Source organism: Abramis brama (assembly GCF_963993115.1).
Source record: "Abramis brama genome assembly, chromosome: 19".
NCBI classification, from domain to species: domain Eukaryota; kingdom Metazoa; phylum Chordata; class Actinopteri; order Cypriniformes; family Leuciscidae; genus Abramis; species Abramis brama.
Genome location: NC_139981.1, coordinates 12,817,772 through 12,838,378, shown reverse-complemented (window position 1 = coordinate 12,838,378; position 20,607 = coordinate 12,817,772). Strand labels below are relative to the sequence as shown.

General features: G+C 35.9%; 1 protein-coding gene across 7 annotated transcripts in view; it reads right to left on the bottom strand.

Annotated features, from left to right (window-relative positions):
• Window positions 1–5,585: 5,585 nt before the first annotated feature.
• Window positions 5,586–20,607, bottom strand: part of khdrbs2 (KH domain containing, RNA binding, signal transduction associated 2) — a 69,547-nt gene continuing 54,525 nt past the window's right edge. The window contains exons 9-13 of one of the 7 annotated variants that reach the window (XM_084093185.1): window positions 19,282–19,381; window positions 17,366–17,414; window positions 11,412–11,533; window positions 8,078–8,179; window positions 5,586–7,831 (exon numbers count right to left, since the gene is read on the bottom strand). In XM_084093185.1, coding sequence (XP_083949311.1) covers window positions 19,284–19,381 — 98 coding nt within the window. In that variant the 3' untranslated portion in view covers window positions 5,586–7,831; window positions 8,078–8,179; window positions 11,412–11,533; window positions 17,366–17,414; window positions 19,282–19,283. Of the gene's footprint in view, window positions 7,832–8,077; window positions 8,183–11,411; window positions 11,534–17,365; window positions 17,415–17,929; window positions 19,382–20,607 lie in introns of all 7 variants that reach the window. The other 6 variants (XM_084093186.1, XM_084093183.1, XM_084093180.1 and 3 more) reach the window with 6 other exon arrangements.

Sequence of the window (20,607 nt, the reverse complement as noted above, 5' to 3'; positions counted from 1 at the left end):
TCCTAAGCTGATTCAGTGCAGGAATTCAACAATCCCACCTGCCAAACAGTAAGCAAAGGCATGTGTATCAGAGGACACATCACTGTGATGGACCATGAACTCTGCGGTGTGACATGAGGAGTATACATCATGCTGTCATGTGTTTTGATCCCTCACGCCAGAACTCAAGTGTGACAAGGGAAAAAGTACACAACCTTCATTATAAAGACCTCATAAAATCATTATTTTTGCTCTTCTATATATCTCATGAATTCATTTGACCTCTATGTTTTGACACTGCAGTCCGTAGGCATTAGGATCAAACCCAGTTATGCTGCAACACACTTTTAGCTGAGACAATGTTGAAATGTTGAGAGCAGCTCCTCTGAAACAGAAGTTTTGGTGAGGGCATGGCTCTTGAAGGGTGCATGCACCCAAATCTCACAGTTTTTTTATGCTTCTGTCAACTATCTTAATCTGAAATGTGTTTTTACAAACTTTAAGCTACTTGAGTCTTCTCATTGAAGGGATAGTATGTCATTTTTTACTAAGAGGGGTATGTTTCAAACCCTTTTGCTTTTATATTTTCTGTTGAACACAAAAGATTTTTTGAGCAATCTTCATGTACCTTTAAAATACAGTATAGTTCATAGTGACCATGTCTATTAAAGGGATAGTTCACCCAAAAATGAAAATTCTGTCATCATATACTCACCCTCATTTTGTTCCAAACCCGTATTAATTTCTTTCTTCCTTCTTCTCTTCTCCACAAAATAAGATGTTTTGAAGAATATGGGTAACCAAACAGTTGATGAGACCCTTTGACTTCCAGTATTTTTTTTTTTTTTTCTACTATGGAAGTCAATGGGACCTTGGGCTTGTTTGGTTACCCATATTCTTCAAAATATCTTATTTTGTGTCCAGCAGAAGAAAGAAATCCATACAGGTTTGGAACAACATTAGGGAGAGTAAATGATGACAGAATGTTCTTTTTGGGTGAACTATCCCTTTAAGCTCCATAAAATGTGTCTCATTCTCTAAATTACAAGTCAAAAACTGTGATGCATTACAGAGATTTTTCACTGTTTAAATTATTCACTGTTTAAAGTCATTTTCATTCAAGTGTTTAATAGTATAAAGTCTACATTTAGCTTTTTACTTCTGGCGATTAAATTTATGTTTGAAATAATCCAAAAATCACGCTTTAGACATTCTCAAAGACTACTTTTTGTCACGGTTTAGATATTTTTTGTTTGAAATGTTGATTTGAAGTGTCGGTTTTTCCATTAACTTTACTACAGAGAAAGACATTTAGTAGTGTGTCTATTTTGCACTCTTGATATTTTAGAGTGACACTTTTTTTTTCTTCTTCATCATGGCTCTTTTTTAAAATATTTTTTTTGTATTTCCCATTCATTTCCAATGGTGGTCATTTCTGACCGCGAACAACATAATTTAGCTTTTTCAAATCAAGTCCACAATTTTGCCTGTGGTCACATGGCGACTGTCACAAAAGTCCAAGAGTTTTGTACCATTCCGGTGAAGTCATGATTTTTAAGAATTCAAACATTTGTTTTTCGGTCTAAAATGACAGAACAACACGAGAGGGTTAAAATTAATGAAAGAACAATACTTTTCATTTAAAAATTCTTTTTATAATAACTGGATTGGAACTATTCATCATAGCGGATGCCCCTGAACTATACAGAACCATTAATGGTTCATTAAAATATACTGAAATAATAGAAAACAATCCAGACGGCGGACAAGTAAACTGGCTTTATTTAGTGATGGATAAAGGCATGTTAATGCGTGATGTTTACGTGTGTGAGTGTTGGTTCATGTGGTGTTGCTGCATGAGAATGAATGCTTAATGATGAACAGCTGGTGAAAATGTCACTGAATCTTATTGCAAGGTTCTTCTCACTTCAGACGTGCAACAGAGCAATAAACCTAAGGAAAAAGCAAAGATTTTCACATGCAGCTCTCCTAAATGTGTTATAAAATATTCCATTCAGGAAACTTTGCAATGGCTTAAGAAGATAACAGCGTGCCTTCAAATTTAGCCAGTGTGTTGGAACACACACCGAGCTCTTTTTCAATTTTTATCTTCTTCTCACAGAAAAGTACATTGCTGGTGAGCCAAAAATTCTTGAAATTTTTTGAAATGACCCCTGTCAGTGACATGTTTGAAGTTCTGATTTTATGTAAATCACTGGAATGTCCTTGAGTACAGTGAGATTTGAACAGCCTATTTTTAGCAGCTGTCACCACAAACCAGAGAAGGTTTTCCTTCATGTGCTACCTGCTCAGAAGTGCTCTCCATATGAACAATTTGCAAGCAACGTAGTGTTGGAAGGAAGTCCATGTTGGGGTGGCCCTAAAATGTCTCCCATTTGTGGGTTTTATTATCATGTGGAAAGAAAATAACAAGACTCATATATTAATAATGGATGATGTGAAACATGTTTTGTATGCTCTGGGATATTTAAAGGAAGAGGGGAAGTGTTGTTGTATTAAACCCCTACGTGTTCAAAAGCGATTTAATACAACTCTGATAATAAAGTGCTATATGCATTTTTAAAACAAATCTCTGTCCTGGGTTTGAAACCTACTAAATAATTCATTTATTTGATTAACTCAAAAGGAAAAAGGCTGAGTAGATCATTATTAGAGAAGATAAATGCATGAGAGTGTGAAAGAGCTTTATGAGATTTGGAGGAGGAAATGCTAAAGCTCTGATGTCTGTATTTGAGATTTAGACACAAGCTTGTGGCATTAGCATTCATGTCACAAATTATAATACAATACATATTTTGAAATAAGCATTTATCTGTAGGATGTCTGAAAGGTGTAGTGTGGTTATTTACACAGTGACAATAAAATGAACAAGACGCTTAAGGTGATGGAAAAAGATCTAAAGTTGCTCAGTGAGGCACTGACTGAAAATTAGTCTTCTTGAAGATTTATATCTTTTTTCTTTTTATAGTTTTGATATTACAACCATTTCAGCATTTTTATCAAATGGGATGGAAAGTTTTAAAGTGAGAGAAACAAACTTTCACTACAAAACATCACAGAATTCACAAAATCCACTGATATACTTAATGGCATCATCCCTCAAGAAGAAGGAAGTGGATGTTGTTAATTAAAGGAATATTACACAAGATAGAAAGTGAAATTGATTATCAATTAAAACAATATTTCCCTCCAAAACTTGAAACATTTAGAGAAAGTATAAAATGAGGGAACACATGGAATAAATTGCCATTTCATTTTCTTTCATTTATATTGTGAACTGTAATGAAAGAAAACTCTCCCAATATGATTTCCATCTTTAAAGATTGTATAAAGAGTTATATTTTTCTAAATAGTCCTGCAGTGTGATGGAATGTGAAACTGCTTATAGGACGCTGCAGTCTGGAACATGACAGTGTACGATTTACACTAAACTCAACAGTTATAAATCGCTGACATTTGTGCTGGTAGCAAATAGTACAAATTCTGGAAAGACAGATTTAAATTTGATACTGTCAGACCGTGTGAAGGAATGAACCTGTTTGAGCTGTCAGCTCATCCTTACATCCTCACAACAAGCCTGGTCCTTGCCAGAACCCCCAAAAGAAAATAAGATGAATTCTGATGAACTGTTTTATCATTGAAATTCTAATTTTAGACTGTTTTGAGATAAGATTACAGCTCATCAAATGACATTGACTGTTTAGCTGTCTCCATGCAGGAGGAAATACGCTGTTTGATCTAGTGCACTGTTGTTTAATCTCAGAGCTTCCACTCTCTTTCACTGCACACCCTAAAAGTTCAGTTTTTTTATCAATATTTTGAGAGCTGGATAAATTTATCCTATTGCTTCTGTTCTCACTTTAATCAATAAAAAATGTATTTACTAAAATGTATTATCTCCCATCATGCCGTACCGTAACATTATCATTGGAGCATTTTGCTCAAAAGCACAATGACAGCAACAAAAAAAAAGGTTAGAAAAGGGGTACCCCAGGGATCATATCCGGGTTTTTAAAAACCGGGTTATGAGCATATCCGGGTTTTTGCTGGTGTTTACATGGCCGTGCGCGACCGGGTTATTGCTAATATTCCGGTTTTGAACGGGTTATTGGCTGCATGTAAACGTAGTCATTCATTAGACACAATGGAGAACAAAGAAAAAATGGAGGACACAGCATCCAATGCATGCATTTACAGACAAAAACTGTATTTTGTAACACAGTATAAACAAATTTTGCAATAACGGAAAAAAGTATAGTAATCACAACTTGCAGTAGTAAGGTGAATAAATTGTGTATAGTATAGTACCCCATCCCTACCAGAAGCCTACGATTGGTAAATGGGTAACGGCTCATGGTACCATCACATCCGGAATGTAGAATCCTTGACAATATTCAATAGGCAGCTGAAAACTCATCTCTTCCTCATCATTAAAAAAAAATAATTCTATGCTAAATGAATAAATGTATCGATACTGAATATTACTGAATGTCTGTATATTCAGCACTTGTATACTGTAAAAATACAGTAGTCCAAATGCAAAAGCCAAAAATCAATGAAAAGCATGTTAGTTACACATTTAAATGAGTTGTGCAACTGCAAAATCAAACTCAGCAGGAGATTTATTCTGCCTCAGCATCACGTCTTTGTGCTGGGTCCATCACAGTGCCAAATGTGTTTGTGAGTAAGAATGATGAGTGGGATAATGATTTCTTAAAACACAATTTTTTGTGTTTTTATGTGTCTAGGTAAAGAGCTCTGCGCTGTGATAGGTTCCCTTTTAAATATATACATTTCTTTAATGGGACATTATTCACTTAAATGATAAGTGAAATGGTTCCTATAGTGATGGGGTTGATATTATACACTGGAAAACTCATGAATGGTGGCTGCAGTGCATATAAAGCTGAGCCATTTAAACAGTGAATATGCACTGCAATATAACTAGACATTCAGACACAGATTTCCCCCCTTGCAGTAATAATCCAGACATGATGAAAATCCCTGAACATTGCAGTTGACAGAGCACCTCTCAAAGCATCACTGCAGCCTTTTCCATGTGTTAGCTCCAACTTGCCAGATGCCAGACATCAGACACGCTTCTTCACTGTCACAGCAACGGCCCTCATATGCGGCGTGAGACAGGGGCTTCGCGTTTTATCCGCATCTCTGCTGCTGGGGACAGATTTGTGCAGGAAAGAACCCCTATGACATCTGGCCCTTATGTCGACGGTGGGCCTGGCTGCCTAATGAAGGGACATGCTTGTGCTTGGCACTGCACTACACACCATTTATTACTGTCAGAGAAAGTCACACCAGGGTCTGCTGCACACTTTAATGATGGCACACTCAAGCTCACAGTGTTCGCAAGCATTTGTGTGAGAAAGCTAGTCCTGTCAGACCAGCTTACACTTCATACATGCTCCCCTGTCCTTGAGTGCTAGTATAAATTTGTTCCTAGATCTCAAAATCGTTTCAAAATATAGATCCACCGTAAGATTTCAAATTTTAATAGCAAAATGATTCAGTATTTTCAATGAATAAACAATTCCAGAAGTGCTTTCATTTTCTTTCTTTTTTTTTTTCAGCAGTTCTTTGCCTTGTTCTCTGTATTCCTATATGCGAGTAAACAATTATTGTCAACTATAGTATTCTTCCATATTTTTGCATGTTAACCATTTCACTATTCAGAATTTCACTCCCACTTTTAATAATTTTGAAAGTGGAGGGCTTTCCGAATGTAACGGTTTCACACAAATTGGCACACAAAACCCAGCATATATTTTCTAAACTATTAATATTAAACTTTGGATTATTTTAAACATCTGTTAATTTGTCTACACCCTTGGATACAATTTTGATCCAAAATTGAAAGTACTGAAAACAGGCATTTGCAAATATTAAATAAGGCCTTGGGATCTGCTTTCATGCAATTTACATCTTGCTCCATGCAGCACACCTGTGATTTCCATGCGAACCTGTAAAGCCTGATGGGGTTCAGGTGTGTTTTATTAGTGTTGAAGCAGAACAATGCATGATGGGAACAGTTGCGTAAAGATCCCAGCCCAGAGCCCACGTCTAGGGGGCCATTAACACGACACCGTTTTCAACTAAAAACGGAAAATGTATTGCCGTTAATTTGCACGACGCCAGTGTCTTGGGAGCCTGAAAACGGAAACTTTTGAAAATGGGTTTCAAAGTGCGAGTTTTTTAAAACTATACTGTTATCGTCTCTGTGTAAACAACAAAACCGCACATTTGTGAAAACTGTGACATGCTTATTACATGTTCAGTCTATAGGTACTTAGTGTTTCTTTACAAAGTGACATCGCCAACGACTGGCATGGCATGCATTACACAGTCGTTTTCGCGGATCCGTGTGAACGGGTGATCATTTTGACAACGTTGTCGTCTGTATGTGAAAAAAACGCAAAAAAACGTTTCCGTTTTTAGTACATCGTTGTCGTGTAAACGTACCATAGAACTGAAATAAAGACGTCATTAGTCATCACACATGGGTGTGTTGTAAAGTTTTATTATGTACTGTGAAGTATAAAACCGTATCATGAAGAGTTTTAATTTGATTGTGGTTCATATGAGTTCATATGCCCCATTATTGGTGGAAGAGTGACAGAGTCTGATTACCCGGTCTGCTAAGTGATCAAAATAAATTAAATAAAATCATTTTTTATCTCTTTATTGTCTCTATCAGCACATAACAGAGATGATGAGAGAGAACTGCTAGATTTGCTGACAACAGCTGAGTGAAATTGGCAGTAAAAGGATGAAAAAGATTTGTTTATATATGACTATAAAAACAATTATAGTTTTATTGCATCAGTGGAAATGCATGTAAAATCTTAAGCCTATAGACGATTCTGCTTTCCCCATTCTTCAAAATGATAGTTTCATTCGTAGTCATAAGAAAATTGAATTTTAAAATTCTGTCTGAGCTGTGCTGATAACCTCAAGGGCACTTAAGACGGTGTTAAAATGCCACTCAGAAAAACATGATTGGATGTTTTGACATTTTCATTGCAAGGAGAAACACATCCAGCTGAGGAACTCAAAGCATTACTGAGAATATGTGTTCGTCATTAAAGAGTTTTGGGCTGGATATTGTGTGAAATTATGTTTTGTTTAACTGTTAAATAATTTCTGAAGCCTCAGGCTTTGAAAGCACAGGTTCTGATGAGTAGTATTTCAACATTGCTAGAAGTGACATACGCAGAGCAAACTGAGTCATCTGCTCACAGATGTCACAATGGCAGAAAGCACAGAAACAAGCTGCTTCTATAACCCCAAAACAAGCAGAACTATTTGCATGGCATAAAGATATTTATAGGTATTCAGTTTCAAGTTGTTGTATATCTATCAAGATTTAATGCACCATGTTAAACCCTCCCATTTAGCTGTCGTTGAGGTGACATATCGTAGACAAAATATACTCCATCTTCAACAGCCATTTAATCCAATTATGTCCTTTTTTTGTCCTGTGGGATAAAAAGATTAAGCGAAAAGAGGATATATGATAAAAAAATGCAAGACCTTCCAGCACAACATTATGCGTGAGAAAGGATTTAGCTGTTATTTAAACCTGAAAACAATGTTAGGATCAACATAGCCTTATATTACACCACAATATGTGGCATGCCTTATGTTTCTATGTTAATCTTAACACTGTATTACCATATCTCTGTAGAATTCAAACTGGATTTTTAGATGTGATACAGCTTAAGAAATGTATCTTCTTGGACCTTCTACGGTGGTCTGAATGAACCAATCCAGGAGTGAGGTCAGCCTCATAAGATACTGTTCAGCTTTCATTTAGCTGAAAAAGACAATAAAAACATGCGTCTTAACTTAGTGTCACTCAAAAGACATACATGTATTGATTTCTAATAGGGAAAAATTATACGAAACACAAATAGATAAGCGCTGTATTCTACCATTCTCTATCAATACACACCAGACAGTACCTGTTCTTTTTATTTTATTTTACTGTAATTTCTTAAAGCTCTCTCATGCCGTCCTTTCCCATCTGTCACAAACCAAGTGTGTCCGTACAGTGACTTACACAAGATGGATACGCAGTGGTCACCTGTGCCCTGCAGTGATGTTCTGTCGAGATCAGCTCTATTGAAGGGCAATGGGATCCATAGAAGTGAGAAGTTCAACACTGCTGGGGAAAGAAAATAGAGAGAAGTAATATATTTCATGGATTCCAAACACCACTAATTCTGGTACACTTTTACACTTATGTATTTTGACTAACACATCCCAATAGAAGAACATTATCACATACAAGTAAGACAGCTCGAACACTGTGGGCGGAAACACAATCTCGAGCAATGTTGGCAGTGACCTAGAGAAAGCACAGTTATATTGACAAACGTCTGTCAGTTGGAAGCTGTTTTCTACAGCCCTGCAATTATCTTTGGTTTCCAGAACAAATCCCTCAGTCGACTTGCCAAGTGTGTAGCGTTGCCATAATGGCAGAGAATAAGAGAGTGCAAGTGCACTCCTGCAAGCAGATGGTGTCATTGTATCACTGTCAAACCTCTGAATTTTCAGTCCGACTGCATTAATTGACTCTTCAATCATAACACAATCTTCACTGCTTTTGGTGCAAAAAAACAAGAAAAAAATACCTACATGAGACTAAATTAAATTTGTTTAAGTTAATCATGAATACAAATAGTATTATTCGAGCACTTTATTCAAAGGCGCCATGGTTTGGCTGGTTAACATGTTAGGGATGCTGTAACTACCGTACCAGTGCCCGTTTAAAGTCACCATGAAATCAAAATGGACAATTTTTTTTTTTTATGTAATATTGCAGTATTTATTATAAATGATTTATCCCTGCACATCATTAGGTAACACTTTATTTGGTCCTCTTTAGACATTCTGCTGACTATGCAAGAGTATTCGTAGACTGTCTGCTTAATATCTGCTAACACTTTATTGTGATGTTCCTCCAACAGACATTCTACTGGATTTAGGTAACTTTGCAAGTACATGTCAACTTATTCTACTAACCCTACCAGTCTACTAATACTCAACTGATAATCTAATGAGATTTGTATATATACACACGTCATGTTATAGTCAACAGAATGTCTAAAGGAAACTAATCTTTAATCAAAATGACGTGTTTGCTGGAGTGAGGGCAACCTGTCACTCACATGAGATCACAGCAATAGCAAACAACATTAATCCAACGATCCGATCAATTCCTGATGGACATAATCAAGTCCTGCCCTGCATTGTTCTTGTTCGAGAAGCCGTTACACTCGGATATACTGTACGTCACAACAGGGAAGAAAAGGCATTTTCTGACTAAATTAAAAAGCTGAAAGCAACATGTTGTATAGTATAACTTCATTATAGCACAGCACATGCAACTGCCTTTGAAATGCTATATGGATCGATTTCTCCGGGTATTATAGACCTCCTTGATCATTTTCCACAAAGATTTCACTCAATTTTAAATTAATCACTGATTGTCTTGTTTTCAAATGTCCTTGAATCACTGCAGAACAAATAACTTCCTAAAAAAGCTGTAATTTGCAAAGAATTAAACAGATGAAGAAATGGATGAGTGGTAAAATGATTACAAGAAAACAGGTGAAAACGGCAAGGCTCGCTGCACTCTGAATTCACAAACAGGCGCTAGGCACTCTGGGAATGTGGCCCCTGGCTCACACAGTTATAAGCTCAGCATGAGAATGGCTTTGTGTAATGTGTCTGCCAAAACAGCACCAATAATGCTGGAATCCATTATACTCCTATAATACTAATCAGTTGAACACCAAAAATAAACAGAAGCTATGCAAACATGGCTGTATTTTCCAGGTGCTGTGTTCAAGAGGGACTTCCGGAGTGTGATTTTCACTAGAGGAGACAGGATAAGCCACAAATTCATGTCTTCCTAAAGCGTATGGAGTGTTTTATTAAATGAAGAGCAAGGTTCTCTATAATGAGAAGAGTGGGACTACTGCTAATTGAGATTCATTAAAAACTAAAGGATAATTACATTGTGTCTAGCATGCTGAATAGAATATTTCATTAACACACCATCAAGAGTGCTGTGGTTTCGAAGCACAGCTGTGATTCGGCCGTGGGTCGCACTGATATACAGACCGACAGAATGATTGCGGGTGACGGGTGTGATATTTTTACAACAATGCAACATGTTACACACAATATTGCCAGTTACTTTGTCTATTCTTGCTGCCTGCGACAACTAAAAGAGTTACACAGGAAGTCAAAGTAGTGTTTGAACAACTCACACCATTATTGCACCGAATGACAGTCTGTCTACCTGGAACATGCAAACATGGACAAGTGGAGTGCTTTAAAGTCCCAGGGCTGCTGGGATGTTTATTAGCCTTCTTGGAATGACTCTCAGCAAATCAAATTCGAAGACCGGAACTGAAGGCCCATTCATGCCAAGGACAATAACTATAACGCTTTAATATGCTGTTAATATAACTATTAATTTTAATAAGCTGATGAAATATGAGAACTCTAACCAATCAGAATCCCCCTGACTGAGTTTGAGCATTTAACAGAACGTTATTGTGCATTGGTGTGGATGAACACCATAAACCATATACAGTGCTATGCATAAGTTTAGACACCCATGCTAAAGTTGACTAAAAAGAGGAATAAAAAATCATCTTTTGGAAATTGAAATTAATGCCTTAATTAAAAAAATTAGGAAAAATCCAACCTTTAAGGACACCAATTTTCTTTGTGAATGAATAATGTATCGTAAATAAATAAATGTTCTTCCTTAAAATACAGGGTGCATAAGTTTGGACACCCCTATGTTAAATTCCCATAGAGGCAGGCAGATTTTTATTTTTAAAGGCCAGTTACTTCATGGATCCAGGATACTATGCATCCTGATGAAGTTCCCTTGGCCTTTGGAATTAAAATAGCCCCACATCATCACATAGCCTTCACCATACCTAGAGATTGGCATGGAGTACTTTCCATAAGATCATCTCTCAATGCAAATCAAACCAGCTATTAGGCTAACTGAAATAAAACCATGCCAATCTCTAGGTATGGTGAAGGCTATGTGATGATGTGGGGCATTATGATGTGGGGCGATACATTATTCATTCACAAAGAAAATTGTCCTTAAAGGTTGGATTTTTTCTAATTTTTTTAATTAAGGCATTAAGTTCAATTTTATACTTTATTTTTGTTTATACTTTATGGGATTTTTTTCCTCTTTTTAGTCAACTTTAACATGGGTGTCTAAACTTATGCATAGCACTGTATAAACTGTTGTATAATCTGATATACACTAGGCTATTACTACTGCTATTATCTATATAAGTAAAGGCAGTCTACTTATTTTTCACTAAGCTTTCTGTACACTTGTAAGAGCTTACCCGGCATACAGCATCTGCACACAGACAGTTTAGAAGCACTTCCTCAGCCAAATGAGACGGAGCCCCCTCACTTCTCACTGATTGGTCTTATCAATATGCTCCACATATCGACTACAAAGCGCCTGCAATGACAAGGAAGAGAATAGATGTTACTCGGGTTAAACAAACACAACGTTTAAGGGGAGGCTGAGAAGGGATATCCTACACTTGGCAGCATAAAAGGCAGAGAGCTGGATACGTGGGAGGACTAGGGTTGGGAAAGCAGCTGATGATAGTGATACCCTCCTCAGCGATAATATTTCTGACTAAAATCTTGCCTGAAAACAACAGGAATATGACCCGTGTATTCTGTCTGACATTCTGGTAGTTGTCAAAAAATGAGTAGCCTTAAACGCCTCAGAGGTCTCTTAGTCACCAACTACATCATGAGGTTGTTTCAGCTGTTTTGTTCGTAAAAGATTTTGAAACCCTGCTGTTGATTCATACTGAAGAAAAAGCTGTATCTTCTTTCACTCTCCTCCACGCTGACTCTCCGAAGGTTTAAAGTAGGTAATGATTACATCTCACATAACATTCCCAGGCTTAAAATAAAAGCTACAAGCTTAATTTAAAAGAATTTAGTGGATTTATTTTCAAATCTCTACATCGTCTGCACTGATCATTGATTATGGAAAAGTAATGGAGGCTGGATTAACTGATCTCTTCCCATTATCCACGTTCATTCCAAAAGGATCCTCTGAAGAGGCTTAGGCCGTGAGGCTCGCACACCCTTTCATGCCCAGGTTGTACAAGTCTTTTTAATTCTCGTACAATGGCTTTCACTGACGTTGTGGGATATCAACATCACAAGGGTATCAAATAAAATAAGACTACATTTGAAAAGATAAAAGGCCCAACAGACTGCTCATCTAACATTTCAAAGGTCTGAACACTGCTTAAAAATCAGAGCTTGTTGATTTCTCTTTTTGTACAGTTAAAAACTCTGTGTCCTTAACATTTGTTTGTCGGCTCTCCTGCTGTGTTAAAAACCCATAGGAATTGAATTACAGAACCAGCACGTCTTCAACATCTTCAAGCACCATGCTGCCTGACAAAGTCATTTTAACTCATCCTTGTGTTTAAGATGGTTAAATCTGCATATTTATGTGTTTGATTTCAAATGTCGGTTAATGTTGATATTCTTGATATTTTTATCCTTATGCTACTGATGGTTATGCAGAACGCTAAAGGGCTACAGACAAGTTATAGAGGTTAAGAAAATGTACTGTAGCTAATCTTAAAAAAAATACATTTTAGCAAAATCGCCAATAGCTAAGGAAGGTGTTTATATAGCAATTACCATTTTTGTTATTGGATTGTTGTGCAAGTGCCCTTAGTTTTTAATATCATGGCTATATTAAAAGTTGCTGTTTGGGCCACGACTTTACACAAACAACTATGCGAAAAGAAATGTGATGACAAGTCTAAAGCCTTTTTGTTCAAACGACTCTCCATCTCAGTCTCTCTACATGATGACTAACTGTCACAGAAAACAACAGTGATTTTCAACAGTGATGGAAATTCCACTAGTATTTGACAGCATATTGAATGTGTTGTGTGTGAATTACAGTCTCCCAGCTGAAAATATCATACATTAATATGTTATTGTCATCATAAATGCATTCTTCCTCACCACAGAAAAAGAAAATGCATTGTGCATCACACAAGACCAGATTAACAGAAAGCTTAAAAAGTCCAGTTGCTTGTTACCAACAAGTCAGTGTCAATTCATTGCACTACAGTCGAATTATCAGACCTCCTGCACTCTCTTTCACTAGGGAACAGTGTTTCAGGACAAATGAGCTATACATTAAAGCTTCAAAATCCACTGCTGACATGTTCAAGCCGCAGGAACTACTGCAAAATCGCCACCTGTGTGCCACTGATTAGAAGACACTGCCGATTTTAATCAGCAAGCCTAAAGCCATTCAGTCAAACCTGTCCTCAAATCACAAAAATACCATAATATTATTTAAATAATGCATAATCCATTTTTCATTATATTTAATGACATGCTATTTTACACAAATTAAATGTAGCAGCTGAATAGTTTATTTCAAGCAGACCATTAATGATCAAAAACCACAGCAGTGTTAATGCAGCTAAAACATCTTCGTCATTGTTTCCGTTCCTATCACCTTTCCATTGTATAGTAAGCCATCTGATAGGCGTCAGTGATTTAATCATCCTTTGTTGCTTTACAAATGGTTATCGGAGTAAAAAACGCATCTGTTTGAGCATGTCCCTGTCTTGTCCTTAATTAGACTATAAAACATGGCTGACCTCTACAAAAGACTTCCATCCATCAAGAGAACCAAAATAGTGTGACGATGGTCAAAATTAATAGAATAGCTAGTTCCAAGCTTTGAATCTTCGAAAACGCTAAAATGATAATGAAAAGGTTGGGTTAATTGATTTTTTTTTGTTTTTTTGTTTCCGATGCACATAATTGCTCTGCTCTAGCAGAAAAAAAAAAAAAAACTAAATGAATCCAAAAGAACACTGTGTTTTAGTTTCTTATTGCAGTTATGCTCCACATTTTGGGATCGCCTGCATCGTAATTAATACAAAAAGTTGTTAATTACCCAAATGTTCAAAGCATTGTTCCTGAAGGCCACATTTCACTCGAGGTCATACTATCACCCTTAATATTTAGTGGTGTGTGCAATTAATCTGTGCATAGCTTCACAAGTCTATTTCATACTGAGAGGAATTCTGTCTTCAAGCTAACCTAAAGGGATGTTTGTGTTGGTTGCTAAATGGCTTATTAATTGTGCAGTCACAACAAAACATTAATACATGCTCCTAACTCTGAAATAAAATTGTTTGATTTATTGTTTTCTCTTGTTCTAAGACAGCTCTGCACTACATATAGGTACTGTCTTGATGTTTTCCGATGAAGCATGACAGATGCTAAATGACTTCCATAATCCATATGCCCAGGGTGTTTCCCTGCCTACCCTTACAAAAAAATAAGTAGGCTATACTTCAAGTTAATTTTATTAAGTATACTTAAGTAAAGTTAAAGTATATTATTAAGTATACTTTATGTACTAAGCATACTAATATCAATGTACTACAAGTAAACTTATAAGTGTACTGTTTTAAAACTATTGGTCCACTTTTTAGTATATAAAAATACACTTTTAGAATGCTTTAAGTGTAACCGTAGTAAACTTAGAGTACACAACTTGTTTTTAATATGTACTGCAACTATACTACAAGTGAACTTATAGGTATGCTGATAGTTTACTAGTCAAATACTTGTAGTACATTTTTTAGTTTCTGAAAGTACACTTTGAAGTATACTTTCAGTAAACTACTAGTTTTATACTGCAAGTACACTTGTAAGTTTTTTTAAGGCGAGACGCGGCAGGCAAAAACATTGTTTTTTTTTTACTGGTCAATTTTGAGATTTTTGGATATTTGTCTTCAATAACATGTCTTCTTTCAGACTGTGGTGAAAAAAAGTCAGAAATACACATTTAGGTCTTTATTTTACTACACTTTGTCTGTTTGCGTCTGTAGATTTCGCGTAAATTCAACAAAAGTTGTCGTTGTAAATCATCCCGCCGATCCGCGATCGCTGTCTGCTCCCTGTCATCACAGGCACCGCTGGAAAGCTCTCTCTTCACTGTACAATGCTGTCGGATCCAAATATGGTCATTTCCTTTTTATCAGCAACCAATCGCGAAAGTATAAGGGCTGAATGCGCAATCTCATTGGCTGATGATAAATCTTTAAAGCCCGTTTTCTCAAAATGACCTTTCTCTCATACTCCAAGTCCGAAATCTCCACTTCAGTAGCACCTATATACACCAAACTTTCCAGTCTTGTACCTAGTTATATTATGAAGACATTTACAGAGGGATTTGTAAATATATTATTCCTAGCCTGATTTATATAACATTTTGTTCCAAAAAACATGGCGAAAATCATTTTTTTAAGGCTATTGACAGTATATTCTGATTTACAGGATAACAAAAGTAGATATCCATAAATCCCTCTGTAATTTTTTCCCCATCTAATATGTGAACACAATGAAAAAATAATTTTTAATCTGGCTTTACCCAATACTCAGATTTCGTTTTTTAAAATATATACAAATTAGCGCATATTTAATTAGATATTGCCTAATTTGCATATTTAAACATTAAATTACAGAAAACTTGTAATAAATTTTTTTATCATCTTAATGTAGGTAATCAACTGGGAAAGTTTCATGGTGATATCTGCTAGTTAAATTTTTTACCCTATTCACCTGTAGTGTCTCGCCTTAAGTGAACATAATATCATACTTATAGTTTACTATTTTTATATTATTTTTGCACTTTAAGTATACTACTATGTTTCTATTTAGGTATTAATTTTTTATCCTTGAAATATACCTTTAACTGTACTTTAACGCTTTCCATTTTTAAAAACATTTTATTATAGCTTCATGCATCCTTTTTTATCAGCACAAAAGAAGCAACATTTTAAACAAAAAGCTGAGAAAATCACATTTTTGTCAAATACTACATCCGGATTGGATTTAGAATGATGATCAAAACACAGATGGAATAGACCGAGTTCATCAACACCCCCAAAGCATCACAGTCCTTTCCTCTTCATGGGTTCAACATTTCATTCTGTAACGTTAGGCAGTTTTGATTTATTTGCTATTTAATGTTTGATGATCGTGTTATTTTACATTTAATTAAGCAACCTTCTATCACTTGTTTCTGCTTCTTCACCTGTGTTTTGATCAGGAGATTCTGTACTATTTCAGAAGATGCGTAATAGCGCCCCCTACCGTATAACAGTGAAAACACGGATAGACGGAAAATTCTGTCAATGGCGGGAAAGAGTTAAGTAGATTTGACGTAAATTCCTATGTACACTACCAGTGGACTAGCCTACACAAAAATATCTGTTTTCTTCATAAATCAATATTTTCAAACAATGTAAGTTTATAAGACTTGACCTGTAAATCTAAGTGAAAAAATTTATAGTATTTAATAGACTACTCAATCAAAAGATTAAACACAACTACAAGCCAAGTATACTTAGAATACTTTATTTTACTTTTATCAAAAGTTTGAGTTCAATTATAGGCCAAATATACTTAGACTTTTCTGTCAGTATAAGTCAAGTATACTTAAGTGCAATTTTAAGTATCTTTCTGAGAAGTATATAAAGTATATTTCTGAGAATGAAAAGTAGACTGAAAGTATACTTTCTTATTTTTGTTTAAAAGAAGCATACTAATAGCACACTTGAATAAACATTTTTCGTAAGGGTTTAAAGGGGTCATATGATGGTTCTAAAAAGAACATTATTTAGTGTATTTGGTTTAATGCAATGTGTTTACGTGGTTTTAGGTAAAAAAAAGTCATTATTTTACACATACTGTACATCTTTGTTGCTCCTCTTTGCCCCGCCTTTCTGAAACGCATCGATTTTTACAAAGCTCATCGTTCTGAAAGCGCAGTGTTCTCTGATTGGCCAGTGATCCAGTGCATTGTGATTGGCCCAAAAACCTTAAGCGTGTGACGGAAATGTCACGCCCCTTACCATATGTGGGACATCAGCTCTCAACTTGAAATTATGAAACTCTGCCCCCCACACACTGACGTAGATTTGTGGGGGCGTGTTTGAACGAAGCGTTTTAGGAAGGCGTGGCTGAGCCTTAACTTTTACAAAGAATATCTCTTTAGGTTTGACACCTTGAGCTTTTTAACTTTGCAGATCTTTGCAGATCCTATATAAAAAGGAAAACAAGAAATCGCATCATACCCTTTTTAAGGCCCGGGATGTTGGGAAAATGGATGGACTTGTGTCAAAGCAAGAAGTTGTAAATATATATATATATATATATATATATTATATATATATATATATGCTTGTCGTGTAGAGACACTTTTGCAGCTTACCTAGTCTTGATTCAATCCACTGCATCTCAGCTCACAGAGAGACTGGTACCTGTTGGAAGGATAAATCGTATTTAAGATACAAATTTTAAGGTGCTATTAGTATAATACACAAAATGAAGAAGAGACAATGAGTGAGACTACAAGTCAAAACAAACGTACACTCGCATGCACGATTAACAGATGGATTGAAAACAGTTTGACAAAGCATATGTTACTATCAAAAAAGTAAACCAATTTGTGGGGCTGGACAAAAGCTGTCAGAGCAGAATATGATTTGAGAGCAACCATCTTTTTCAGCGTTTCTGGTTAAAAAGCTTAGTTTAGCTGGTCAGGTATTAAAGATCAGTTTTAGCTTGTTTTAAAAGATGGATTGTTAATTGCTTTTTCTTTCTTTCTTTCTTATGTGTTAGTAAGTCATTTTTGGTGTCACTAGTTAACTTTATTAGCGGATTTAGAGGGCCGAGGCATTTATTTGGGGTTAGTGAGGGCAGGTTTACTTTTTGAAGTATAAATAACTTAATTTATGACTGGCATTCGCAACATTAGAGTTATTATTAGGGTTACCTGCTTAACGTTTAGTCATCCTTTCGAAGTCTTAATACGAGTCAGCATTCAGTTCTAATAGTCACAAAAAAGAGTTTAGGTCTCTATGGGGCCTTCAATAGTGCTGATATTTAAATGCATTGGTATTACAACAAAAATGCAGCCTTCTGATGTTCATTAACATAAATAGCAGAAGAAAATATACTGTAGGTAGCAGAGATAAAGCAATTTAAATGGATCCCATTCACTCCTGTGAGTGATGAAATATGAGTGTTGCTACAGTGGTTAACACCAAAGGCTGAAGGCACTTAGAACATCTTATTGGAATATGGGGACGTTCTTACCTCCTCAATCTCCATATCATTCTCAGAGTGACGTTAGTGCAGACAAGTCAGTCCGACTTATTGTTTAATAAGCTGAAGCTTAAAGAGTGTGTTAAAAAAGATTCAATTTATTGATCTAAACAGTTGATTTCCATTAACATGTTAAACATTTAAATGACTAATCAAGAGTCAATGAACAATTTAGAGCTAATGTTAAAAATTATTTAACAAAGTTTAATTCTATTAATGTAGCTTATCTATTATTACACAAAATGACTTGACAACGTCTCTACGGTTCCTTTTTGTGGCTTTCTTGGTTAAATATATATAAAAACAACATATTAGCCATTTCAGGTCAAACAGGCATTTAAGTACTAGAAACAAGTACGTACCTAATCTAATTTTACAAAAAAATGATCTCATCCTTATTAACAAATTATAGCAACACAAGTTTAACAATTATAATCACCTATTTAGAGAAGCTTGCACAAGGCGCTTTACATCCTTTTTATTACATTTTTATGTACAAATACAAGCTACACACAAAGCAAAGCACTTGGATGTGGCTACGTATATAGCCAATTGCTTTCAAACCCAATACTGATATCAAAATTAAATATACAAACTCAGTATTTACCATCATCAAATCAAGAAGTATTAAGAAAGATGTTATGTACAAAATGAGTCTTTTCACTGTGGTGATACACTTTTTCCTTAACGCAAAGATTCCCAAAATCCGGGAAGCACAATGTGTAGCTAATTCCATGCTTTACATTTGGGGGACAAACAATGGAAAACTAAAGGAAGGAGCATTCAATGACAAAAGTACACTGCCAAATTCTGGCCAGAACTAATGTTCATATGGTATTTTACAAAGAAGTCAACAGTTTCAGATAAGAAAAGAAGGGACCATGTATCTCCCATCCCCCCACCCAAGGTTAGGATGAGTTTAAAAACATGGTTGACCTATCACTTAAAAATCCCTTTTTATATTATTTAGGCCTAGTAAATGCGGTTTGCATTGTATGGAGGTCACATGATCTGGAGCACCTTTAATATCTACCATAGGGGTGATCTCTGTAGCCCCCTCGATTAAGTCTTGATGCTGGAGCTTTGAGGTTGGGCCGGGATGATATCCAGTCCTCTTCTGCTAAAAGTTAGATGATTAAACAAAAAAATGCAAAACTAATAATCAGGTAAAACAATTTTCATTTGAAAATTGAATTTAACACAAGTGAAATGTAGAGAAGTAGAGAAGCCTCCTTAAACGGCTGAAATGCAATGCTATGAAGATTCATCAAGGGATGGATATCCTAAGGCCATGTAATTCCATGTGACATTGGCAATTTTTAATGCTTTTTTTATCTAAGCATTACAAAATGATAAACTGAGCACCAGCTGATCATCTTACACATACATTTCAATAATTAGAGCTCCGTTCCCCACATCTCATCTTGGGCATGTTCGCCTCGGTCCATTATCATAGATTTCAGAAATATACAATGTCACTTTGCCCTAATTATCAGTTACCAAAGGCTGAGCAGATGAGGCATGAAATCCTGGCTGAGCTCACAGCATGACCCTGCTGTCATTTAAATACAGTATGTGTTGGGAGCCAATGTTCCATTAGGTTCTCGGAGTGTGATCGCTGGGCCATTGAGGAAACAATCAGCCCGCCTTCAGGGCAAAGAACCTTAACCTTCATTGTTGCTAACTACAGTTTCACCGAGAAAGAAGGAAAAAACATTATACATCATGACAAAATCCCTTACATTCCAGTATTCTGTGTAATGATCACTACCACACAAACAGCCCTCCCTTACTCACATTATACTTAATATGTTTTCCCCTTACATCCTTCTCACTGTGAAAAACTGATCTTGCCAACTTACAATGATCCTATGGAAGCCTGCTTCCGCCTTTGAGTAAAAAAAAGAAAAGAAAATACAACATGTAATTGTGAGATAAAGGGTTAGTTCACCCAAAAATTTAAATTCTGTCATTACTCACCCTTGTGTCGTTCCAAACACGTAAGACTTTCGTTCATCTTCATAACACAAATGAAGATCTTTTTGATGAAAAGATGTCTGTCCCTCCATTGACAGCCTACACAACTACCACTTTCAAGCCCCAGAAAGGTAATAAAGACATCGTTGAAATAATCCATGTGACTCCAATTGTTTACTCGTGACGTTTTATAAAATTGAGGTTAAACAACTGGATTCACATGGATTATTTTAACAATGTCTTTATTACATTTCATTGGGGCTTGAAAGTGGTAGTTGCGTAGGCTGTCAATGGAGGGACAGAAAGCTCTCAGATTTCATCAAAAAAATCTTCATTTGTGTTCCGAAGATGAACAAAAGTCGTACAGGT